The 26,903-nt window shown below is 35.5% G+C and overlaps 3 protein-coding genes across 3 annotated transcripts in view; 1 reads left to right on the forward strand and 2 right to left on the reverse strand.

Annotated features, from left to right (window-relative positions):
* LOC134846566 (dual specificity protein kinase CLK2-like) overlaps window positions 1–26,903 on the reverse strand; it is a 215,940-nt gene that overhangs the window by 185,548 nt on the left and 3,489 nt on the right. The window lies entirely within an intron of this gene.
* On the reverse strand, window positions 156–26,903 carry LOC134846539 (wings apart-like protein homolog). Its single transcript, XM_063863920.1, has 12 exons — window positions 26,129–26,903; window positions 12,396–12,494; window positions 11,750–12,034; window positions 8,020–8,662; window positions 7,072–7,193; window positions 3,099–3,175; window positions 2,661–2,887; window positions 2,452–2,567; window positions 1,342–1,910; window positions 994–1,073; window positions 623–711; window positions 156–462 (listed from the first exon to the last, which is right to left on the reverse strand). Exons 1-12 carry the CDS (start codon window positions 26,894–26,896, stop codon window positions 268–270), a joined length of 3,270 nt encoding a protein of 1,089 aa, XP_063719990.1. The 5' UTR covers window positions 26,897–26,903; the 3' UTR covers window positions 156–267.
* Window positions 12,755–16,669, forward strand: LOC134856853 (uncharacterized). Its single transcript, XM_063873145.1, has 4 exons — window positions 12,755–12,934; window positions 15,280–15,324; window positions 15,825–16,073; window positions 16,207–16,669. The coding sequence occupies exons 2-4, from the start codon at window positions 15,293–15,295 to the stop codon at window positions 16,463–16,465; spliced, it is 540 nt and encodes a 179-aa protein (XP_063729215.1). The 5' UTR covers window positions 12,755–12,934; window positions 15,280–15,292; the 3' UTR covers window positions 16,466–16,669.

Here is a 26,903-nt window from a genome sequence, read left to right on the forward strand (position 1 = left end):
GAAATCAAAAATCGAACCACGAAATATGAAATTTGAGCCTGAACAAAAAAATCACGACCTATATAAGAGTCTTCACTACGTTTATCGACTCTTTATAATTCCGAACTTATAGCAGTTATAACTTACCGCCCGCAAAACGAATAGAAAACTACCATTAAATTTAGAAAAGTTCAAAATCAAATTAATTACACGACTCATTAAAACTGCTACGAATTTAGTTCAAGATACAGTTCAGAAATGTGGTTCGCATGTGCGTCCATTTTCATGCTAAAACGTGTCCTCTAGAGTACTTGCTTTCTGGTTAGCCTCAGTGAGAACTGTTATCTGGTCTGAGATGGAGGCCATGAGGGGACTGTCAGCTGCCGTGGTCAGACTCATGAACTTGTGCAGTCTCTCTAGTTGTTTGATCATGCTGCTAAAGTTGCCACTGGGTACAAACTGCAGCACCGTCTTCACGTTATTCTGCATTAAGAACAACCAAATTGCGTGATATATTCTTTAGTCTCTTTTAGCGAAAAATGTAGACTTCAACTTCACGTAATTCACATAATTTCGCTCAACTGTTATCAATACTTGAAATGACATTTTGTTTATGTTAAAAACAAAAAAATATATTACATACCATGTTTCCCTGTAGTATACAGCCAATGAGGAGTGCGGCATAGGCTGCAGTCATACAGCTCTCCATGTGTCGTCCAGCGGCACACAAGGCTAAACAACAGATGAAATAGTTTTAGGATTTCCATGAAAAAAAAACAAAAAGCGTGGAAAGCGAGTTTGCTCGGTTCTTTTTGTTTATACCTGCTAAATGTTGAAAAAAAAACTTCATTACCAAGTTGGATTGATAATATCAGTAAATATATGTTAAAAAATGTTCAGAAAAAACCATGTTTCAAACGTACGAACATGGTATCGTATAAAGTCAGCCAACCAGCTTCCTCTGGGATTTGTTAAAACCGACATTACAAAGTTAAAATTTATCTGTTATTTTACCTTGCTCGAGAACATCCAATCGCTGCTGTTGTTCCATTTCCGACCGCTTTTTCGGACACAGACTGCTTTCGTCCGAGGAACTGAAAATTTAGACTCAATATCTTTGAAGCATCTAAAGCCTCGATCTTTAAGCCGACCAGTGCCTACTGCAATACCTGCTCCATGCACTCGACTATGTAGCAATGTTTCTCAGCGCAGATATTAAACAAATATTCAAAACCTTTTGAAAGCTGTAACCTCGGATGTAACTTGTCTTTTCAAATGTATGAAAGATCTGAATTAATGACATACACTAAGTTGATTACTTGCACAACTGATTCGAATTACGAGAAATAAGAATGATCTTACTTGTTTGCGCCGGATTTTTTCTTGCCCACCCAAACAAGACCGCCTTCTTCATCTTCCACGAACTCGTCATCAAATGTTTGTTGCTTATTGGTTCCATTTCCCATCGGCGTTTTATCATCTGACCATTCAAAATCACTCGAAGAGTCAAATCCGTTGCCTCCAGAACTTGCTCTTCTATCATTGTATTCAGCGCCTGCAAACGCAGCTGAATCAGTGGCCGCTGGTTTGGTTCTTCTGCGTTGGCTTCTCCGCACCGATTCCTTGCCGCTCGTCATTTCATCATTGGAGTGTGAATCTGCATCTGTTTCGTTCAGCTTCTCCTCCGCCTCTATCTTTTCAACCAGCTGTTCCTGGCTGCAAAAGAGCAGCACAAAGGCCTCCACAGCAGAAACTTCTCTGTTCCTATCATTCTGTTGTACATCCTTCATAGGATTGTTTTTGCATCTCGTTTTCGATTTGTGACTTTCCCTTTGCATGAGTACGCCAGGCGGTACTTTGGTTTTCAGCACCATAAACTGTCTTCTGTTTAATGGACTGCAGTCCAGCAGATTAATCAGCAAGCCCAGACTCTAAAGACAAGGCAGGTTGGCTCTTTTCAACTTCCCCTCCTTTCAAAGTTATCATTTTTACAGTTGTTTTTATGAGTTATTTTGGCTGAGCGCGTAATGTTACGATGTAAGTTATGAACAACAAGTATGTTCAAAATAGTTTAGTTTGTTCACTATGCAATTTTTTCTATTGGTTTTTTGAATTTACAATGTATAATTGGTTTTTCAAAACTGAAATTCAACTGTGGGGGAAAGTGGAATAGAGACCTAAATTAATTTGGCCGAGTAAGTCCCACTTATTAGTTTGTTCATCTTGTCAAGTTTCATTGCATTATGCAAGGCTTAAGTAGTTTTTGAAACTTGAAATGGAAAGGTGGGGGGGGGGGGGGCGGAATTGAAAAGAGCCGTCAGATTTAACTATAAACAACACCGTTGAAGTTATTTAATTTTATCATCACAAAAGAACGTCGTACGAAGCTGTAGGTTTACTTAAACTTGCTAGAATTCGGTCAAATGGTGTTGAATAAAGATTAGTATTATTTCGAATTTATTTTCCACATACCATAATGGTGATATCGAACTTTTTGGCAGATGAAACTTTTCCTGGTATATGAAGAGCACAATCGACAAGGCAAGCAAGCATTTCAGTCTCATTTCCCATTTTGGTGGAGCCCAATTCTAAACAAACAAGTCTGTATGAAATGAGTGATCAATTGACAATGACAGCAGACAGCGGAGCACTGACTGCTAGAATGACCAGCAAAAACCTACCTGAGTCATTTGTGAGGTTGAGACAAATTCCAAGAGACTCGATGAGGCAATCTTGCAATGAGAACTGCAACTGATCGCTGTCTAAACTTTGTTCTGCTTTTGATGGCTGTAGATTGTAATTGTCCAATTCTGAATGATCATTCTCAGAAGTGGAAGGTTTTGCTTCGTCCGTTTTTTCGGATTCATGTCTGTTTTCACCAACTGATTTAACAAGAAACTTGAAAACTCTGAAACACACTTAATTTCATCAAAAACAATCAATCAAAGGAAAGCGTATGTTTCATTTCAACTGTTCTATACAATTATTTTACAATTATAACTTAAAGATTCTAACTTAAAGACTACGAAATCGTTAAATTCAAATTGCTTATGGCTCATAGATTGGCAATTATTTGCAAAATAATTGATATTAAACTACGAAAAAGCAGCACAAGTTACCTGGTCGCAGACTGAATAATTCGAATGCCATCATTTTGAATCAACTGCTTCTGGTTCTCATGATGACTGTGCGTAACCTAAAATATCGTATCACCAAATTATAGTTCCTTCTCTCGGATCAATTGAGCAATCTCCCCCCCCCCCCCCCCTCCATTCTCGCTGGGGGGGGGGGGGGGGGGATAAAGCTTAATAGGCTCTTGAAGCATGTTTATGAACTCTTGAAAATAGTTTGGATGATATGAAATCATAAACAGATTCTCCAACGAATGAGGAAGGCCAAAATTTACAATATCAAAGCTCAAAAATTACAATCAAAGTGAAAAAGAATCAATACATTTGAGGCAAATAAAGCTACTTTTTTCTGTACTCAAAGGATGATAAGTGTTTTGCACACAATATTAAAGTGCTGAGGAGAGCCATGTTTAATATCCAGATCCAAGGCTAGAGCATCAACCCTGATAATTCGCTTTCTGATGAGGCAATGGTCACCCAAACAAAAGTTAACAAAATTATAGAATCGAAGAATCGAATTTTTTTTAAATAAAATTTGATTTTTTTTTCTTTTTCAAAATTTTTCTCGATACTCATATAAAATAAACTTCAATCGGTCAATTGATTGCGTGCTACGAACATATCAACCATCTTCTTGCGTTTGATGACGTCTTTTTGTAGCGTTTTACCGTTTTTGCGTGGGGGGAGATAGCTCAATTGGTCATTATGGGGGGGGGGGGGCGGGGGGAGATTGCTCAATTGATCCCTTTTCTCTTCTCCTGGATTTTGTTTTTATTGTAAAAACGGCTCCATTCAACTCACTCATGAACCCCCGCTCTAAAGACAAGCAGCAGCCAATGATCTAGATTGAGTCATAAAACTCACGTTTAAAAGATTGCCGGTTGCATGTAGCTACAGCAAAAATTAGCACGTTTTAATTTGCAAGAACCCGAAACCTTTGTAAGCCAACAAACTTCTCAACAGAACTACTTACTACATCACTTGCCTGAATATCATAAAATAGCAGTTTTACCATGCTTCACATTGAATTTTAAACAAGGATAGCCGGTTACTGTGCAAGAAGCAAACAATGTTCTGACGATAGTCTTAGAAAAAACAATTTTTTTTTTCAAATGAGTGTCCCTTTTTTCTGAGTAATGTGATAAAAAATTTGAACGAAAAGAGAAATTGGACAAATGCGACAGTCATAGTCAAATAGAACAATTGGAAAGAAGTTTTTGTAGAAAAATGACTAGAAAAACGAAAAAAAAATTAGGAAAAACAATTCCTTTCAATTCTTTTTTGGAAGAAATTGTTCTGAATTTTTTCAAGTTTCTGATTCCCAAAATCTCGCTAAAAACTCCTAAAACAAACTTTACTCGAAAAAAACTAAGTTTTCATGGCTAAACTTAAGCTAAATAAGCTGCTGAAAGCCTGCACGCTCACCTTATCAGCTCGATATTAGACCAAAATCAAAAAAATTTCGAACCTGTTTTTCTCGACACTGAAAAATTTTTTTAAAGCCGTTCGAATCACGACTGAAAGGGCTTTAAAATGATATATCACTCGACCAATTCCACTGATTATTATTTGAAGTATCTGATTTTGCGAAGAAAACAAAAAGAAAAAAAATAAAACACACCCGAATACAAAGTTCCTTCACATTTTCAAATGGTCGGAACAACTTGTTTAATTTATGGTTTTATTCTCAAATTTCTACTATTAATTTCTCTATTTTTCTAGTAGTTTTTAATGAATATACATTTAGAAGAGTCAAAGCTGCAAAAATTGTAAATACCGGTAAAAAACATAGCCAACATACAGTTAAAAAAGAGTCAATGAACGCAAGGAAACAGAAAAAAAATTCCTAGCTTTTTTCAAAAATTTTCAGCATTCGAAATTCAAACAAAAATGTGCAGCATTGAAGCTCTTTGAATTTCAAGAACCAGTTAAGAATGAAACTTTCTTGATGAAAAAATAACCCAATTTGAGACAGCTGGATCAATAGGTAAGTAAATTTTTGTTCCGCAGAGAAAATTACACATGCGAGGTTGCACTTCGCATACACAAGCAAAAATATGACTGATAACGCTACTGGGAAAAACTGAATGATTAAAACTTTGAGTCTACAAAACTTCATTAGTGACGCACGCCAATTATGAGTCTACATAATTGCTAAGTAACGCAAGTCAATTAAGACGCATTAGCTGTACCAGTCAATTCGATAAAAGTAATTTACCAACTAACATGCCTCAATTTATAGAGCGGATGCATTTAAACTAGTATACGAAAAAATTCATTAAAAACATCCGACCCTGCCCAGGTTCGAACCTTCCTTTTTTGCTGCTGAACTCCTTCCCTACCTCTACGCTACATATCCATGATTCCTTGAAGCTTAAGTGCTATTTGTAATATACTAGTATGTATTAATATCTTAGTATTGGCTTTACTTAATAGCTGGGTCAAAATGAACACATTTTGTCGCAACAATTGCATTGCAACAATATTTGCGATTTAGGTTGGAAAAAAAAGAAAGTTCATACTATAACACAAGCTAAACTTGTGTAAAAATCGACTTTGGAAACTCGAGGTCGATCACGTTTTCCGTGAGCTTTACTTTTGCTGTTCGATAGTGGAGTTTGCCTTCCTTCCAACAAAGAAAATGAAAAGGAAAACATAGCCAACTGACAGCTGGAAAAAAGCAACGCAAGGAAACAGAAAGAAAATTGATTTATGTCTTTAAAGCTCTTTGAATTATAAGAAAAGTTTATGATTGGTGCTTTTGTTGACAAAATTAACCCAGTTTGATAAAACTGCATCAATAGGTAAATTTTTAAAACCGCTGGGAAATCTGAACATTAAATCCACTTTCAAAACCAAAGAAGTCTATCAGGTTTTTTTTGTGATCTTTAACTTGTTTTTCTCTTCGATAATGGAGTTTGACTTTCTTTTAACAATGTGAATGAACTGAACAAAACTAAAGTCAATCCGCGAAAAATCAAAATTTAGCGTAAACAAAAACCTGAAAAAAAAAATAACCAAGACCTATATAAGAAACTTCATTACGTTTATCAAAATTACCACAAAAAACTTAAGCTCAGGGTGGCCACGGTATCCGAAAAAATGCAGGCACTGGCGAAAATGAATGCCAGGCATTGATGAAAATGAATGCCTGGCACTGATATTTTACGAAAGAGAATTAGCTTTTTTCTCTTATTGACAAAAATGTTACAATTAGAAGTTACTACTGCAGTAAACGTATCAAAAATTATTTTCTCAGAGCACTGTTTCAAAATTTTTTTCTCAAAGTATCTACTCAATTTAACAGAAAAACACTCCTACTTCCATTTTTAATGATGTGGTGAACAAAACAAGTGCGGCAAATTCTTTTGACCTTGATATAAAATTGCTGGCACTCCTTATTTTTCCTAATAAAGAAAACATTTTGGTGAAAATTTCCTACCCCGTTTTTCTCAAATCGGGTTAGCTTGCTTGAAATTAAACATGATCATGATAAAAGTTGCTAAAAATTTCACGAGCATTTTTAGGGAGCAACATTTTTTGAGCGTTTCGGACCCATAACTCCATCCTGAAAATAGATTTATGAGATGAAAATAGCCAACTGACAGTTGAAAAAGAAAAATGAACGCAAAGAAACAGAAAAAAAATGACTTGTTTTTTTTTTTAAATCGCAGCTTTCGAATTTCGAAGATAAAATAGATGACCTTTTAAACATCTTTAAATTTCTAGAACAATTTATAATTGACAATTCTTTCATGAAATTAACCCAATTTGGGAAAACTGAATCAATACGTTAAGATTTTAATCCGCTGTGAAATCTGATATTTACATTCCACTTTCGAAACTAGAAGTCGATCACGTTTTTTGTGACCTGTACACTTTTACTGTTCGTAGGGTACGGATAGCAACGTTTGAGACAAAAAATTTCATTGCTCTATGCTTGCATAAAAAGATCACTCACATTTTCGATCAGAGTTGAGCAGCGGAGTAGTCTCTGTATATGGAGCTCAAGCATTTCCCGTTCTTCTGCCCCCAAAAGACTGTAGAGCTTCTGCTGTGTCACTGCATCGGCACTGAGAGTGTCTACATTTAATCCAAATAATGTAAAAAGTGTAAAATTGTGCATAATCCTTTTCAATTTGAAATTAACGAGATATTGACAGATATTAAACAGGCAGTTACAACGGGGAGCTTTTATCCTATGCGGTATTTAGTCCTATGGGGAATTTAGTTCAAAGGTTTTTTGGAAGTATTTTATCGAAGGATTTTTTTATTGTGGGGGATTTTGTCCGCGAGCGTTTCTTGATATCACCAACTTACTGTGAGAAAACTAAACCTTTGATTCCGCTGTTAAATATAAAAACTGAAATGCATTTTGAACTGGAACCCACCATTTTTTTTTAACTCAAGCCAATCATGATTTACCTTCCATCTGGTTGTTGAAATGGAAATTAGCTTCAGAACAAATTTTAAAATCAAACCATCGGCAGAGAAAAATGAGGGTAAACATATGTTCATATTTATATATCATATTATATTAATCATATATCATATTAAAACTCCATATGAATTTTTTGTGACAAAACTAACACTTTTAGAGAAAACTGGATCAATTGAGTAATTTGTTTATTCTACAGGAAAATCAAACAAAACTACTATCAATTTTCGATGTTATAACCATTCTAACCCATTTTAACTAACCCATTTCTAATCCATTTTAACGCCATTCTAAATTCTGTGATTGAACAGCGTAATTTGCCCTCCTGATTTGACTCAGTTTCACTTCAATCAAATTTTGAGACTTTCCCAGAATAAAAACCGCACAACATCAAAAAGTCTCCATTTCGTTCCTTGTGACAATAAAGAAATTGATTCATACAATAACACTTGAATGGAAAACAAGGCTTACATGCTTTTCCGACGTATTCGATTGCACCACTTTTCATAATCTGTGTTTTGAAGCCATCTGTCCATTTTGACTTTTCACAGTAGACTGATAAAAGCACCTCTAGAGAAAGTGCAGAGGGTGAAACCTCTTCTGATAGACACAGCAACTTGGAAGCAGAATCAGGCAAGCTGATTAACACCTTCTTTAGTTTAGTCTTCACTTTGAACAGCTCGTTCTTTTCACTTTTCTCCTTGTCCGAGTTCGTAGCATTGATCCGATTTGAAGTCCAATCTGCTGTTTCTTCGTTTTTGATTAGACGTATAACGAGAGCTAGAGCGTAAATGTCCAGATGTAGTGGGATCTTATCCCTGCTGAGCACGTATAGTAGAAGGGAAGTCGCCAGTGCTAATGCCGGATGAACAGGTGCATCCTTCATTAGAATACAGATACGGGGCAGAATTAACTGGGCCCTGAAATGAACCCTGAAGTTGGACTGCGTGGCTTTTGTGGCCATGGAGAGAAGGGAAAGACATCTGGTCGACAGTGAGACTCCTGGACCTCCGAGTCCTTCCAGCATGTACTGCATGTCTTCACTGAACATCTGACTTTCTCCGTCTTCCAAGGTCGTTTGCATCGACTTGACACTTCGCACCACTGTGTAGAGCTGAAACAGAAATCTGACATTAAGTTCAATATTCATAAGCGGCACAAATTTACAGCTTGCTCTTAGTGCACACATCCGATGATTCGGTATCCAATTATTATCATTATTAATTTTACACAATCTTCGTAGTTCGGTGACGCTCTGACAGCAAATTTTCGTTTAACCATTCGCAACACAAAAAGAATAATTCGTCAGATAGATGCAATAAATGGTCAATTGCGAGCTTATAAAAAGGTGTGCTACATAATTAGGTCCATACGAACTCACTTTTCATTAGTTTTATTTTTTAGACGTGCCATTATTTCATTCCCTACTATTTCACTCGGCACAACTTCACTCCGCGACGACTTGACACCGATTTAATCCTCTAATTAACAAACCTGAATTTCTATACTGATTACATTATCTCAAAGTTAAAACTGAATTTGAAGCCTCACTGGAAAACGGTAATTGCGTTCGATCAACTAATACGCCAAACCATCATTAATACAGAATCTTCGCCATAGGACTTTCATGTGTTTATGTACGCCAATTTGAAGAAACCTTATCTCTAAACTATTTGGCATCAAAATTATTGCTCTCGCTTAGATAAAAAAGATGGAATTTTTTTTACTATTTTTTTTCCTAAACAAATTTAAACACTTGCGAGAACACGACAAAAAGCAGCTCTATGCAATAATAAAAATTAGAAATAAGCCTCTAATTAGTTAAAATCCGCCTCCTGAGATATAACCTGGACCCAGAGATTAAGTGTCTCGCAGACTAACCACTCAGCCACGGAAGCTTAAAAGTCATCAAACACTAGCCACAAATAAAGCAGAGAACAAATGCTATGCAATTTCCAATGCTACAGTGAAATTTCCAAATAAGTGAACACTTTTAATTAACACTTTCATTTGCGAGATAGGTTAGAAAAAAAAGGCTCGTAATAATACACTAAGGTGATCGCAATTGTAACTAGGAATTTTTGACGGAATTTGTATTGCGTCAGTATTAATAAGAGCAAAATGCATGCCTCAGTTCAATTTGGAATGATTCAATTTCGCTTGTGATAGGATGACTACACTCAAAATATTCTAATTTTTACGATGAGATAATCGCAGCTTTCATCCATTTGATTTCATCAATATTGTAAAGACTGTATTTAAAAACTGCAATACTTTTCAGATGGTATTTTAAAAAACCCGTCAAAAATTGCTAGCTTAAAACTCGAAATTTGTCTGGAGAAAAAAACCACCCAAGAACATAATATTCCGTCCCTTTCTTCAAAAGTCGGAACAACAACTGGAGCATTCAGTTAACATGGCGTTTGGGTGCAAGATGTTCAAATAATAATAAATTCCATTTTTTTGAATTGTATCTATTTTAACGAAAACTATTCCAGATATCTGGGGAGTCGTTAAAATCAAGGATTTACCTTGCTACCTGCAGAATTGTTCTCTTTTGCTCTCAGCTAAAACTTCTTACCAGTAAAACCACAAATTATGATCCAAACCAGGATGCACTTCAGTGTCGTCGAAAAAAAGCCATCTTATAGCAACGGTTCAAGACTTTTGTTTTAAAGGCAAAGTTGTTAAGGAGTTGAACTAAAGGGAGTGAAACTTAACCGTGGTTTTTTGGGGGATGAAATGATGGAAACTTTCAAAGCATAGCCAACTGACAGTTGGTAAAGAGTAGAGAACGCAAGGAAACAGAAAAAAAACTGACTTGAAAAACTTCAACTTCCGAATTTGAAAAAAAACATATGCCCTTGAACCTCTTTGTATTTCACGAACAAATTATGTCTGGTGATTTTTAATAAAAATTAAACCAATTTGAGAAAACTGGATCATTAGGTAAAGTTGTATTTCATAGGGAAATCGAAACTAGCAACCGATCACCCTTTTTGTGGCTGTTTGATAGTTGTTTTACTGTTTAACAAAGGAAATGAAGTTAACCGAAAAAGAAAATAAAAGTGAAACAACGAAAAATTCAAACTGAGCAAGAACAATACTATGACTTTTTCCTAAAAAACACAAAAAAATCACCAAAGCCTATGTAAGAATACTCAGTATGTTCATTACTGTTAATCTACTTTTTTGTAAGGCAGCATACTTAAAATAACTTGGAAATTTTTTCTTGAATGAATCAACATTTATCAACGCATGGTAAACCATCTAAAATCAGTGCAATTTTCAAAGCATCACAATAGCAGGAAAAACTTGATCATCCGAGTCATATCAACACAAGAGTCGAGGCTCACATGCGCTGAAACGACAAAAAGGGTTTAAAAGTAAAACAAGGCTGCTCGTATTAGGGCGAAGCCCTGATTGTTCCGACTGCCTTTTAAGGTTTATCGAGAAGCAATAACATCAAAAAATTAAATGAAATAAAACAAAATGAAAATGTTTTCTCTGAAATTTGAATTTTTTTAATGAAAATCATCCCACCACACGCCATAAACAGTACAAAAGGATAGATTCGCTCCTTGTAACAAATTAATTGTGGCAAATAAGCTTCTTTCACCCAATTTGGAACAATTTATAAGACGGGTTAACTCTCCGCTTACGCGTTATTAGCGATGTCACAAATTGGCCAAAATGGCAATCTTTAAACCCCGGTAACTTTACAAAAAATGATCACAGGTGAAACATCTTTTCAAATTTGAGCACAAGACAACAATATTTTTCAAATGATATTAAAAAATTTTGTCAAAAATGGCTAGTTGAAAAGTCGAAATTTGTCTGAAGAAAAAAAACCCACCCCGAGCACAAACATTCCGTTACTTTCGTACCGAAAGTCGGAACAATAAAAAGCGAATTATTAGGAAAATAATACTTTTTTACGTGCCGGAATCGAACTTTCGACCTGGAGATTAAAAATGCCACGTCCTCACATCTGCATCTGCGCCACAGTAACTTTTTCACTATACAAAAAAGTCACCAATAAAAATGATGCAACAGATGCTATTTAACTGACAATGCTAAAAATGCAACCAAATCAGAACTTTCATTTGCGAGTTTGGTCGGAAAAAAGGTGGATTCGTAATAAAATACGACTCTCAGTAGCTGGCTTGTGTGAAATAGCAGTCATTAGCAAACAACTCACCTCCTTTTCTTTGCGGGACACTTTGACAGATTCCGCATTTATCTGCCCTTCGTCCAAGAACTGGGTTGCTTCAAACCTGTCTAGACCAGTCTTGGACGCTAGCATGACAGGTACTGCAAATTGGGATGTGGTACCAGTAGTATCATATTTAGTTGAACTTTCCTCCTGAAGTAGCGAAGATACGTTTGATGAGACACCTTTGTATCGAACTGACTTGGCTGCTTCTATTTGAATCGCTGACGTTTTATTAGATACGTCTTCATCAACGTCAATATCGTCGAAATCCTATAAAACTGCATCTATGAGAGTATCAAAAATATACCAGGATTTTGTGCATCAAATAGTCCTCGTCCTCGGAAAAATGCACTATATCAAGAGCCCTATTGCTGAAAAATCGAAATTAAAATGATCGAAATAAACCTAATGAATCACACTTGTGATTTCATTTCTTTCATAAACCAGATCAAAACAATTACCATAAATTCCTTCGGTATCATTAATACAAGCTTCAGTTTTTCAAATGCACTGGTCTTCATTCGTGACCGATGGTCTTTTTGAGATTGTCTTTCAGAAAGCTGTTTTTTTATTTTGATGTATAAAAACTGATTTTCTCATATGAATATTTACAACACCCTCTAGACCTTACGAAGTTATTTTTGGAAGATGTGGTCGAGGATGATACAGTGGGTGAATCGGCTCCCGAGCTGGTCCACGCCCTTGCATTGTACCGTGCCTTCAGAGGGCTCTAAAATATTAGAAACAAACATGTCATTCTGTTATTATTTCTCAACCCGTCATCTTCATTGTTGTTTTTGTAGCCTTTTCGTTCTCTTGACATAATGTTAGTTTATTTCGGATGAACTTTGTGGTAATTTTGAAGTTCATCTTCTTTATAGCAACAAACTGTTTAACATCTTACAAATTATTTGGCATAAACATAACCATTAAGCTTACTACAGTATAAGTTAATGTTCAACTCGTTTCCAATTATATTTAAAATACTTATTAATTTCGGCGATTCCTTATTAAGTTAAGGTAACTCAGTTTAGAGCTCCATGCCGAACGCATAAACGAACAAACATATCTACATTTGATCAGCACAAATTCAACTTAAAGCCCATATAAACTTTACAAATTAATTGCAACAAGGAGCCTCAAATTCTGTTCGCGGCATCTAATTCATTGGTGAGTACTCATCTAAGTTGTTCGCTACTACCCAGCATTTAACAAGGAACAAAAAAGTAACACGTACTATTCCCCCCCCCCCCACCAAATGCTTCATAATTCAATGGCTAGCTTCGAGTATTATCATTTATGAGTGACCAAAATATGCGTAGATCTACAGATCTGATTGATCTACATAAGTAGGATGAATGGCCTCATTGTCCGCTCAGCTTCAATCTAACTATCAAAGAAGTTAAAAATTGTAAAAAAAAAAATAAACTCATAGAGCCCTTCACAAGCCTTTGACAACTCACGAGACCAAAAGTTAGCACTTAGTTCGTTAAATATGATAACAAACATCCCCAACAGACAGTTACATCCGTCAATAAACAGAAAGAAACCAAAAAATGGTTATTTTTAACACAATTTTCAACACAGCAATTTCGAATTTGAAAATAAATTCGAATTTCGAAAAACTAAATTCCATTTTGCAACTCACAAAACCAGTCACTTTTTTTTTCCATTTGTTTTTTCCTTATTGGAGAGCGTAATGAGACTGCTATTTAGCAAATGAAATTGAATTGAACTGGAAAGAAATCAAACTCGAATAATCAACTTGTTAAATTTTTTCCTAAAGAGGTGAATTAGTGATAAACAGTCAGAAATTACGTGCCGACAAAGATAGTTCTCGATTGTTTAAATGAACTGAGCTAAATCAATTAAGCCACACCCCCAAGCATGAATAGATTATGTAGCTGTAATGTATTTACTTTTGCATAAATTTTTTTCCCTAAAAGAAGTTGTTCACCATCAAAACGCAAATTTAGCATCGAGTTAATGTAAAAACATAGCCAATCGAAGATTGGAAAAGAGTAATGAACGCAAGTAAACATAAAAAAACACTGACTTTCTTGAAAAATCTCAACTTTCGAATTTCGAAGAAAAAAATACATGCCCTTTAAGCTCTTTGAATTTAAAGAACAATTTATGATTGGCGCTTTTTCGATAACATGAACCCAACTAGAGAACACTGGATCAACAGGTAAAGCTTTTATTCCACTGGAAAATTAAAAGTTAAATTCCACTTCCGAAACAAGAAATCATTCACGATTTTTTGCACCGTTTCCACGTTCGTATTTGGAGAGTGCTATTTACGTCAATTTTAGCAGATGAATTTCTATTGAATTCAAAAAGTGCATAAATACCTAAGTGCATTCATAAATGCATCAATATGTATGAATGCACATCTGTAGTTATTAGAGTCTTCTAAGACTTTTCCTGAAAAAAAAAATCAGCAAGACCTATAACAGTCTGCACTACGTTCATTACTCTTAAATAAATTCGTTTGATCGGCATAGTTTCGAGCGCGGTATTTAAGTACCAGCTTAGGCGTCGTCTCTCATGATGAAAGTACTGAATGATGGAGATTTATTTTTCAGTTATTTTGAGCCAATCAGAACTGAGTATTCAAAAATCTCAAAGAAATTGCAAAAATCTTGAAGAAAGCGAATAAATCGAGGCCATTTAAATTAATATTGACCAATTAGAAAATAAGCAGAAACATGAAGTTTCAACTAGTGCGAAATCAATGTCGGGTATTGGAAAAACCCTTAATCAGATGTTTTTACCAATGAAATATAAAACAAAAAAAATTTGAGATATATATATATATATATATATATATATATATATATATATATATATATATATATATATATATCTAAGATTTGTACAGCAACTCTTTGATAAGCTGCTATAATTTATTTTCTAATAAAAAAAAGAATTCGGTTTTGTGTAAAAGTCATTTAGGCAATAGGAATGTCTAACAATTCTGATTGGCTAAACCATTTCAATCATTCGGTCCCTCCCTCATGAGAACACCCCCTACTCCTCTGTCTAACATCAGTCTTTCGCAGCCCAAAGGATGTTGTTTACAGCTTGACTTTCTTTTTGAAGAAAAAAATGCTTTTTCAGCCGCCAGAATTCAATTTCAAGCCAATTTTTCATTAACTCAAACCAACAAAATATCCCATGACTGCGCTCTTGTTTTTCGGATGGAACTTTAACGTTAGCTCCGAAAACCCTTAACCAATTGGATAACCCTAAACAAAGAGCGAATCTATGAATTTCGGAACATACCTAACAGACTGTTGGAAAAGTGTCAACAAAATCCAGTACACCCAGTGTCAACAAAATCCACTTAATAAGCCGACAAAACTTGGCCGCACGCATGTTGAACTGAAAAAATTATTGGAAATCCGAAACCTTTTAAGAAGAATGATTTTTATCGTCTTTTTGGGAAGACGGGTTGGGTTGAACTTCAATCGCTTTATGCATTATTTTTTTAGCGTCAAATTGCATTTCAGATTTCTCATCATCATGGATCTATTGCAGCTTTTGAAGATGTACAGGTAAACCATCAGAAGTTATCCGTCGCCATAATAACAAAAGAAATATTCAAATTTCAAGCCAGAAACTTATCAACATAGATTGTATGAAAGGTTCGTTTACAATTTAGTTAGGCTTGGAGAATACCAAAAAGGCATCAACCTGCAGCAAATAATCATTTAAGTAACAAAATAATTGAAATCAGACAATTTTGCGCGTTTACTTCTTATAAATATACTGTAGAGCTAGATTTGGGAAGAATTTTGACACTCAAACATGCATTGTTTGCTTCAAAACTGGCACTGATCCCGCTTTGTAGGACAATGAGAATCAAATGTAACACGGCAAGGTAAATATAGCAAAGAATTAGGAGTATGCTTTCAAACTGACTGCCGTCGCGTTGCAACACATTAAACAGCTCAGTTTAGATAGGTTGAATTAAAAGTGAGTGCATAGTAAGCAAAATGTCTGTTGAGTTTGGATTAAAAATTAAAATGTTCGTGGACGGATACCCTCTTCCTAGCATCGGCGCCTTCTTCACTATCTTCCAGTTCCTCGCAACATGGAGCCTCATGTACCCATTTCTACCCTCGGCCTACCTGTACCACTACACGATCACCACACTGATGTTCCTGTGGGCAATGTACGACGAGACCAGCGCCCAGTCGTGTTTCTTACTAGCTGTGCTACAGGCACTTGGGTTCATCCTCGACATATTCGCACTCTCGTTCCACTTCCAAGATTCAAAAAACAATTCCCAATTAAACAACAGGTTTGATTTCGTTCATTTTTTGGTCGACATCAATGGTATTACAAGTATAAGTGATAGTTTTTGTATCCCCGTCGACAATTTACCAACAATAGTTCGAAAACTATGATTGTAATCATCATTTTTTGTTGCACAGGTTTGAGTATATTCTGTGTATGATGGCCTTCTTTACCAACTTCTTCCTGCGCACTGTGTATGTTCTACTGGGAGTGTACCATTTCATGGACAGAAAGGGAGAGGTCACTCAGAACCTAATCACACGACCCAAGGGCGCATCTAACCTGGACAGCCGCGTGAGGGGCGGGGCTTCTAATAACCCATCTGGCATGGAACAACAGGCACCACCTCCTCAAGCCAACACAACAGAGCAACAGAACCCATTCCAAAACGAATAGATCCCACTGACTTGAAACTTCACTAACAAAATGAAGCTGCCGATTCATTGAAACCAATACAATTATAGCCATTATATTTCCTTTCTTACTCTATGAAAAAATTGGAATATTGAAATCGACATCGTAAGCCTCTTCCTTTAGTGTAATTATTGATGCTATTGAGACATCGTATAATATTATGGATAACAGCTTGCCCTGAGTTTATGCTACCGAATTTAGTATTTTGCTGTGCTAGCTGCTGCTGAAGAAGAATTTAATTATCCAAAATCAAGTAGAAACCAACAGCAATCATCAATTTATTTTCAACAAGTTATAAAAAACTGATATCAAACCATTCAATTCATAACAAAAATTGGACAGGATAGACGAAACGCGCATTGCGCTCCTACATAAGGCCTACCCTCTATTCAAATTAATTACAGTTAAAACTAGAAAAAATCATAGCAGCACTCGGTAGCATAAACTCAGGGCAAGCTGTTATCCATAAAATTATACGAGGTCTCAATAGCCTCAATAATTAATGGATAAACAAAAAGAAAACAAAAAATCGAATTTTTACATTTTGTTTTTGAAAATGCGAATTATAATAAAAATTGAAAGGAATAGGAACAAGGCATAAAATTGCGGTTAGATGAGCCCAAGTAAATAAATGATTATCTAGCAATATGCGCTAAGAACGAGACTTTTTTTTACTGTTTCATTTTTTGAAATTTTTTTTGGAAGATTCCAAGTTTTTGAAAAAATGCGATATCTCGAAAACTACAAGGATTTGAAAGTTCATTTTTAGGGTAGATTTGCCACCCTAAAAAGATTATCTGAAAGCATTTACATACGGTAAACTGAACATTTTAATATACTGAATATCTGAAATACATGCTATACCAATTCGTTATTTCCGAGATTAAAATTATTCGTTATCAGCGAAAACGTTTTCCTCACTTATTGCCTCACAATTTTTCCAATAATCATCGGCAAAAAAAAACATTTTCATCGTATTCAGTAATTTCGCTCCTCTGTTAGTTGGAACAAATTTTCATTTTTTTTACAGAATGGGGGAATTAATGTTGTATAATTTGAAATTTTTGTTTTATATTCGAAACTTTTTATAGAAAACAGAAAATTCAAAAATTTTGCTTCAACGAGCTGAAATTAAACTGTAACATCGTACACAAATAATGCATGCACTGCTAGTAAATTGTTGTCAATAAAAGTGTAATTGAATCATATTTCCTTTTGAAATAAATCATAGGAACAATTAAAATTTGCATTCAAATTTGATTCGAAAAGCAAAACTCGTACCACCATAGACGAGCAAAGCATATTATAATATTGGTTCATATCGACTGATAGTACTTTAGCAAGATCGCAGCTGGTACATAGTATCTCATTTTTGAAATTATATCACAATGCCTCCTTATTTTCAATTTTACTATCTGAACTTGTTGAAAAAAGTTAGCATCTACAATTACACCAAGGTACAGAACAGCTTCCATCCAAGGTGCACAAACGGGAAGATGCTAAACAGAGCGGTAGACCGTTCAAGATCCGAAGAGGTAGCACTGTCAAGAATGAGAGTCAACAGAGCGCCTTTCCTCCGCCAAGTCGCCCATAAGTTCGGAAGAGTAAACTCAGATTTATGCCCGAACTGCGAACTAGCACCAGAGACATCAGAGCACTATCTTTTTCTCTGTCCTCGTGGCAGAATATCAGAAACGAAATCTTCGGTCCGAATCCTGACTACAATGTCCTACAGAAAGAACCCACCAAAGTCCTGGACTATCTTCGTCGCACTGGGCATTTATGCCCTCCCAATCTGTGACGGGATCCACAGCAAACAACAACAACAACAACACCATGGTACTTAGAAGACGAGGGTTCAGCTTTATAAAAGTTATAAAGAATGTTGACAGAAAGTTTAGAAGCACTTCTATTTTTTTCAAAACCTATTAAGGTGTTTTATCTGAATTTAAAGTTAACTTATTCAGGCAAAACCAGGATAAAATATTTGTCAAATCAAATTGAAAGTCCTCTAAATTTGAGGAATCGCACGATATATTCGTATCGTGAGCGAAAAGAACTACATCTGCAGATAAATTCATTCGAATTAAAGAAAAAACTGATTTACACAGAAACCAAGTTGCACTTCGCATACAAAAGCAAAAATATGACCGATAACGCTAGTGGGGAAAACTGAATGAGTAAAACTTTGAGTCTACAAAATTTGTTAAGTAACGCACACCAATTATGAGTCGACATAACTGCTAAGTGACGCAATCCAATTAAGACGTATTAGCAGAACCAGTCAATTTGATAAAAGAAATTTTCGAACTAACATGCCTCAATTTATAGAGCGGACACATCTTAACTAGTATACAAAAAATTTCATTAAAAACATCCGACCCTTCCAAGCTTCGAATCCTCTTATTTTGTTGCGAGTCTCCTTCCTTACTTCTACGCCAAAGATCCATGATACCTTAAGCTAAAATGCTATTTGTAAAATAATAGTCTGTGCTAATATCCTTAGCATTGACTGCAGTTAATAGCTGGTTTTTGATCAAAATGAACACATTTTGCGCAACAATAGAAAAGTCGAGTTTCACATTCCGCTGGAAAATCTAAAAATTGAAGCAGACTTTTGAAACTAAACCTGATTTTTTCACCCTTTCTTTTCATTGTTTGCGTACAGGAGAGAAAAAAGCGGGAAAAAAATTATTGTTTATTTTTCGCCTTTTTTCAAAAAAAAGGCCCAGTGAGGTAGCCTTTGATCCTTTCAAAACTTCAGGCAAGTGTCAAATGAATCTTAAACAATATCAAGCAAGAACAGTAAAAAAGAAAATAGGTAAAAGCCTATCAAAAATAGCCGACAACCAAAAATAGGCGAAAAATCACATTATCATAACGCTAAGCGTAACAGACATGTAGCACCAACTAAAGAGCATCCATCCAGTAAAAAACATATCTTCATATATGACCATACAAATGAACTTGCGATTTCTAATTTTCAGCATTATGTGAACAACTTTATTTACGTAGAAAATACCTAGTACACGGTTTCAATACTCTTGTTTATCGCAAGGGTTAAAAAAGAAAAAACTTTAAAAAACAAACTTTTTAGCTTTTTTTTCATTTTTCAATCTGAATTTCCTTGCTTTTGTACCTAAAAAGGCTACGTTTTACAAACCAGTTTTTCCCAACACTGAGAGAAATGATCAGAGTCCGAATCACGCCAATACTTAATATGCTCTCGAGATTGCGAAAGTTACATAAATTTACATAATACATTGACAAACATACCAACATATTTGGTAAAAGGCGTGCTAGCAAAAAAATTCTCAAGATTCAGCACAATTAAATGGAATGGTAAATCGAACAGCGACCACCATTCAAGGTCACCAGCCGGAGTTATATGCACGAAACTAATGTAAACAACAGACACAAATTTTAAATAATCCTTCAAAGCAGATGGATTATTTGAACGATCGACAAATGACATTTACGTCTCAAAAAATACTCCATAAAAATGCGTCAAAAATATACACCATATTTCCTTATAAATTGGTGTATATAGAAAATGCAGCAAAATAAGAATTAAGTCAAATTTCAATCAACCCAATTTTCTGTGCCACGACTGAATGTAGGCTATACACCAAGTATACGCTATGCTTTTGCTACATCTTTTTTAAAATAATTCTGTGCCTCGAATGAATAAAAAAGGGAAAACCACGGAAGGTGGCGTGCAAGCCGTATGGAGTAATAAACCAATGCCTTTCTCGCAGCTACGTAGAAACTGTATAACGGAACAACAGATCAGACTAGCTGTATTTTCCCCACAATGCTGACCTAACCGTTCACCTTCCGTTGAGTGTAGCTTTACGATTGAAATACGTTTTGTTACCAATTCTGCCAGAAAGTGTTTCAGAAATTAGTAATTTTGTTCATCTCGGGTCAAAAAACGCCACACATAAAATTCGCAATCGAAACCATTCGAATTCTACAGGCGCAGTCAAAATTTACCTATGACGACAGTCATTATGCAAAAAATACCGCAGTTTTTCATAAGTTCGATTTCTGAGGAACAATATACTTGCTCAGGGGCGGATTTAGGGGGGGGGGGGGGGGCGGTTCCCATTTTTACTATTTTGAGATATCCATTATTGGTGACGGACGGACCCTAAAAAGGCGCGGGTCGAAAAAACGCAATTTTTAAATCAAAATTGTCTAAAAAGTGGCTAACAACGCCTTCGCCTTTTCGGCCTATTTTTTTTCAAAAAAATTTTGCTTGCGGCGCAGAAACTTTCGCTTTGAAAAGTTTTTTTTTGTAATTCCGCCCCCCCCCCCCCGAGAAAATCCTAGATCCGCCCCTGTACTTGCTGATAGAGCGTATATCGCCAATTATTCAATTGCCAATCTACATAACCTTAAAAAGCGAATCCTTATTTTTTCCCATTTATGAAAAAAACAATGGTTTCAAATTTTTCCGTATAGTTTGAATCACGATTAGAAAAGATTCGAAATAATGCTTCCCACGCCGTTTTTGATTCTTTTTTTTTTTAATTCTCGTCTTTGCTCAAACGAAATCTGAATTCTCAGTTCATAAACCCACTCCGACTGTTTGGAATATTGAGTTAACTTCTGTAACAACATTCCCCTGCACTCTCAACTAGTGAAGAAACAAATAAAAAAATAAACATTTTTGACCCGACTTGTTTAAAATACACACATTATTCTGCTAGTTAACAATGGTAAAGATAATCGGACCCAAACTCAGTCTTTTTCTGACGTTTCTGTGCAGCTGGGGCGCTATTATGCTGTTTATTCTGGGTCTAATGACACAGATGCACTCCATAGCCCTATTCGAAGACATTGCACCTTCGTTTGATCCTCAACGACCCAATGAGACGGTAGTGACAGCGGCTAACCTGGACAAGTGGTATGGAGACGCTAGTGGTAACCTTTTTCTAGCCTCTCTCTTCTACGCAGTATTAGCACTGCTCTCTGGTCTACAGTTAGTCATTCACTACAGATCAATTGCGTACAGGAGAGAAATTTGAAAAACTTAGTGATCTTGCGAAACATGACATGCTGAAAATTCGAAACTTTTGCAACTAGCGAAACAAAACTCAAATTCATTCCTTGCTATCGGACAAACACTTACTTTTATAATCATATTATCTTCAAACAATTGACATATTTAAGTAATTTAGAAATTACACTCAATCTTAATCTTTCTAACACAGAGGTGAAGCGGCTCTTCACATCACTTGCGACACAACACAAACATCATAAACACAGAGGCAAAGCCGAACTTCGCACTAGTTGCAATGCAAAAATTGAAAAGCAAAAATGAGAAAAAATTGAAAATTTTCTTTCGCGAGTTTTCTAAATCAACAGCAAAAAAAAAATTGAAAAAATTACCAGCAGCAATTTTAGTCCAGGTTCAACTAACTTGGCTGCGCTGCATTAAATTGCTCATAAGACAAGCAATGAAACCCTTCGTAAATCTCACAAAGATAAAAAAACCCAAAAAACAATAATTTCTCGAAAAAAAAATTACCACATTCGCGAATGTTTTGAATAGCCATAAACAATTTAGCGTATACAAAAACACTTTATAACCATTTGAAAGTTACAAATTTTCCCTAAAAACTTCAATACGAGGCCAAACTGTGCACCGAATAGGCGCACAATTTTGTGTCTGTATGTTCCTGGATTCCAGAGACAAGTCTTTAAACATGGTAAAAATTTGTCGGAACAAAGGGAGCGTCCTTGTTGCGGAATCCGCTTACAATTCATAAAATACACATGGCCTCGTAATGTTTCCAAAAATCATTATCTAGGAACTAATTTCTGATTGGTTCAAACAGTGGCCAGAATAAGCTCGAATAAACATAAGATCAAAAATGCTATATTTTTTTTTGTAATATTCAGCCTATGCAAAATTATAGAAAAAAAACAAGTTAATTTGGAAGAATAGCTCAAATCAAATCAAGATCAGTTCAAAACGAAAAATTCTTCCAGAAAAATTGAACAAATGATTTAAAAGTTATTGAACTGATGTTTTGGGATTTAGAATTGATATTTTTGAACTGATGTTTTTGGGACTTTATAATTGCTTAAAAACAGACATATCAAATATAACGGTTACCTCCCTAAACAATTTAAAATAGAAAGCAATAAGAAAAAAAAACAATCAGCTGCTGCTTCAACAGCTGACTGTTTTTTTATTGGTTTCTTGTGTAAATTATAAAAAAATTAAACAAAAAGTAAGCGAAAAACTAACGAACACATTTACCTCACCGGGAACAAAAACATGATAAATGAAGCCAGTTGCAGGATTAAAACTAAGAAAAAAGGCTTCGACCAGAGTTGTTTAACAAACAAAAAAAAACTTAAAAAAACCTTTCATGTTTTTTTAAATTTAAATGCGGAGGTTCTGTGAGTTTGGCTTAAATTTCTGTAAAATTTTTTGTACGGGTTCAATCAGTATCATATAATGTCGATGAAAAAAGATAGCCTCCAGCGCCAGAAATCAACCAAAAAATTTTGTCACGCAAAGAAATGCCGTTATAAGAACATTTAATTTGCTCTCAAATGATATATGCTACCAATACACTGGCCTTGCTATTAGCGGATATTGTGGGTATGCTACTTGCGGATATTGTTGGTATAATGGTTACTTTTTGAACATTTTCTGAAAAAGTTAATTACGAGGAGAAAGTCAAGTATCCGGTTGCAATCACAAGGGTAAAACATAATTCACAAAAAAAACTGAAAAATTTAGAAAAAACTAGCTCTACAAAAATTCAAACTTTCGTATGCCTCGATAGAAGTTCCTTCTAGGCATACACGACTGAAATCTGATTATTAAACAATACCCTCGCTTATCGCAAAGGTAACTAGCAACGGAACATAACTTACGAAGAGGAAACAATCTTCGAGCATTCACAAATTGATCCCAAAAAATTATTTAAAAAAACGTAAAAGCTTCAAGTTCCACCTGAAACTAAGTTGAACAACATTAGCACTTGCAAATTCAATGAAACTTGCTAACAGTACAAAAAATACGCCATGTGTCAATCTTTGAGCAGGCACTACTCGAGCCGACAAAAAAAAATTATTCCAAAACTCCATCAAACAAACCCTCCTGAGACCCTTCTGAAACTACATCAAAAAACACTTGCACTTGCAACTACAATGAAGGTTGCGTACAGTAAAAGCAAAATCTGTGATGTGGGAAACAGTCGACAAATTTGAGCAGACAAACAAAAGTCCGACAATTCAATTTTTACCGGAAACCATTTCAAGTTCATACATACTGAAAAAAAACAAGGTCGATCCGGGACTCGAAGCCCAGAACAAAGGGTACAAAAATAACCTCAAAAAATCTAGAACAAAAAATGAGCGAAATTGAAGTTGCTCAGTTGCAATAACGATGCAAGTACGAAAAGCGAGAAGTATTTGCAAAAAAAGAAGCTGTTTACCGGAAAAACAGCTTTTCTTTTTTCGCTTAAAAGCTTTATTCGGCCTAAATGATTTCGGCTTATTTTTATCAGTTTACTTTGCTCAATTTTGTGTTTCTGAGACAATAACTGATTGATTTTTCTTTTTGAAAAAATCAGGTAGTTTTTGCTGCAAGAATTCAAAGTATTCAAAATTAAAGAGCTCAAAATTTTTTCTGAAATTTTTTTGTTTTTGGCTCAATTGGCGTCTACCTACTCATTGTCTGCTTAGGGGCTGCTCGGTAAATACCAAAGGCCTATTAACACTGGTGGTGGTGTGTTTTCGACTGTTTTTCTGAAATTTTCTCTCATTTTAATCACTAGCTTGCAATGCTGTGCTAGCGTTGTATCGCTAACGTTGCAAAGCTCCGCTTCTCCTCTGTATTACAAAAAGCCAAACAAAACATCGCACAATCTGCGTTACAAAAAATAGCATGGCAAACTAATAGACAGAAAAAAAATCGAAAAGTTACTTTTTGAAACAAATTGATCTACCAAAATTTTCATCTTTGTCTTGATTTTGTATTAATAAAAGTTCCTCTAAGAAAAATATGCTAGGTAAGACCTGCGAAAGCTAATTGAACATCGAAATCAAATATTTCATACCATACCGAAGTAGACACAAGTCGAGTAGAGAAATATTGTTTTCATAAAACACTTCAAAACTCAAAAAGGCATTTGAGGCCCCCTGAAAACATTTAGATATCCTTCTTTTGATCGTCAAAAGATTTTTAAAAAGGCCGCCATGCCGAAACCTTTTCACCCGAGCAAAGAAAATCAGAGGAAAAAAACTGATATACTGAAATCAGATTTGATAAATTTTACAACCAACAGAAAAAAAAACTTGCTCAAAAATTGTCTGCTAATTGAAGAAAGTTCAGATTAAGATCAACAGTCAACTCGAGTTATCATATGAACAAGAAAAAAAGTCAAGTACGCAAGGGCAATAAACTATTTATCAAAGGCTGTTTATCAAAATTTGAAACCAACGCCCTAGTTATCAATTGAAGATTTAGAAAATTGGATTTAAAAATTACTAATCAACGTTCGAAAAAAGAAAAATATATGAAAACTAGGTCTAACAAAATTTAAATTCTCGTATAACTCGATAAAAGTTCATTCTAGGCAAACATGCCAGACATTTGACCTCGCAAACATTAGCGAGAACACGACAAAAATCAGCTCTAGTGCAAAAAAAAGTAAAAATCAGCCTCGAATTAGTAAAAATTCGTCGAATACTCGGACTCGAAGGTCGTAGGTTGAGTCCGAATAGTCGGACTCAATCTACGACCTAGAGATTTTGAGTCTCACGCTCTAACCACTCAGCCACGGACGATTAGTCCATCACAAAAATTAACCACAAATAAAGCCGAGAACAGGTGCTATGAAATTTCCAATGCTACAGATCGTGACTATATCAAAAAAGCACAGAAGTGAACTTTTATTAGTCAATTAGGTTAAAAAAAAGAAGGTTCCTGCTAAAACACTAGCTACTCGCAGGCGTTAATAATATTTAATTAGCAACAAAACAAAAGCTCAGCCGAAAAAAAGATTATTTAAGACAGGTAAAAAAAAGCTTCAAGTCCCCCTGAAACTACATTGAACAACTGCACTAGCAACTACAATGAAATTTGCTTTCAGCACAAAAATTGCGTGATGCGCTAATCTTTGAGCAGACACCACTTGAGCCGAAAAAAAGAAGAAAAAATCTCCACATCCAAGAAAAACAAGGTCCTACTGGGACTCGATACCTAGACCAGATGTTCCGAAAGCGGGTGTTTTAGCTCTATACTAAGTGAGAAGGGGCCGAGATATGCTGAGATTCGATTTAGAACAAGATCATTTTCCCAAAAATTTGTGAGAAGTTAAGTACTTGAAAAAAACCTAATTCCCGATTAAAAGTACACTTGCTCTCGCAAGTCAAATAACCCTCGCATACTTTGACATACTTTAATTCGTCTATTTGTATTGTCAAACTTTTATCACTTAATCGACCGTTTTTTTGGTACTAAAAGCAAGAAAACTCGATGAAGTTCCTTCTCTGAAACTCTTAAACCATAAAACCGTGTTTACCAGTTTCGAATTCGCATAGAGTTAGATACCATAGAAAATCATATCCATAAAGTTGCGATCGACATGAATTTATTAAAATGGATCAACTCACCTTCCGCGTCCCTGTTCCACTTTTCAGAAAATTCTTCTTGGTTGCTTTCAGACTTAAGGGAGCAGGCTCTGTCAAATGCAATACACTATCAACTGCATCTGAGCACTTTTCAAAAGAACCGCTGACTTGGTTGACAGGTGTCCTAGCAAGATCAGATCGCGAAACTTTTCTGAATGGAGATTCTTGGGACTGCGAAGGAGACTCTTGAGAAAAATAATCTGAATCGAAATTAGCAACGTTTTCGTTCTTGATACATACATTGAAGGGCTTTTCATTTTCCCGGGATTTGACTTGAATGTTAGAAACACCGAAGTTATTGAATTTGGATATACGCGATTCTTTTTTATCGTTCAGAGCTGTGTCAGCTGGCAAAGACAGTTCCTGGTTCACTGGCTCTCCCAAAAAATTTACCTCGGCATGCAAAGGACTTTTTGGATCTGGAGGTATACTTATTGGTTTCACAAAATCTTTCTCTTCGTCTGAAGAAAGCTCGAAGCGATTGAACGACACAGTCTGTGGTTTAATTAAATACGTGTTGGCAATTGGTTTTGTTACTCTGCTTCTGATCGTCGAAGTTGAATGCTCTTGACGATTAACATTACACAAAGTAGCGTCATTTAAAACGCTATCAAACAACTCACTGCTCCTATTTACTTGACTAACTGGGGGATAATCCTCTTCAAAACTATTTAAAGATTCAACTTTAGCACGCTTTCCGTTCCACCGTCCAATATAGTACCTTCTTTTCGAAGGGCTACTGTCTGACATCCTCCAA

This window comes from Symsagittifera roscoffensis, chromosome 1 (assembly GCF_963678635.1).
Source record: "Symsagittifera roscoffensis chromosome 1, txSymRosc1.1, whole genome shotgun sequence".
Taxonomy (NCBI): Eukaryota; Metazoa; Xenacoelomorpha; order Acoela; family Convolutidae; genus Symsagittifera; species Symsagittifera roscoffensis.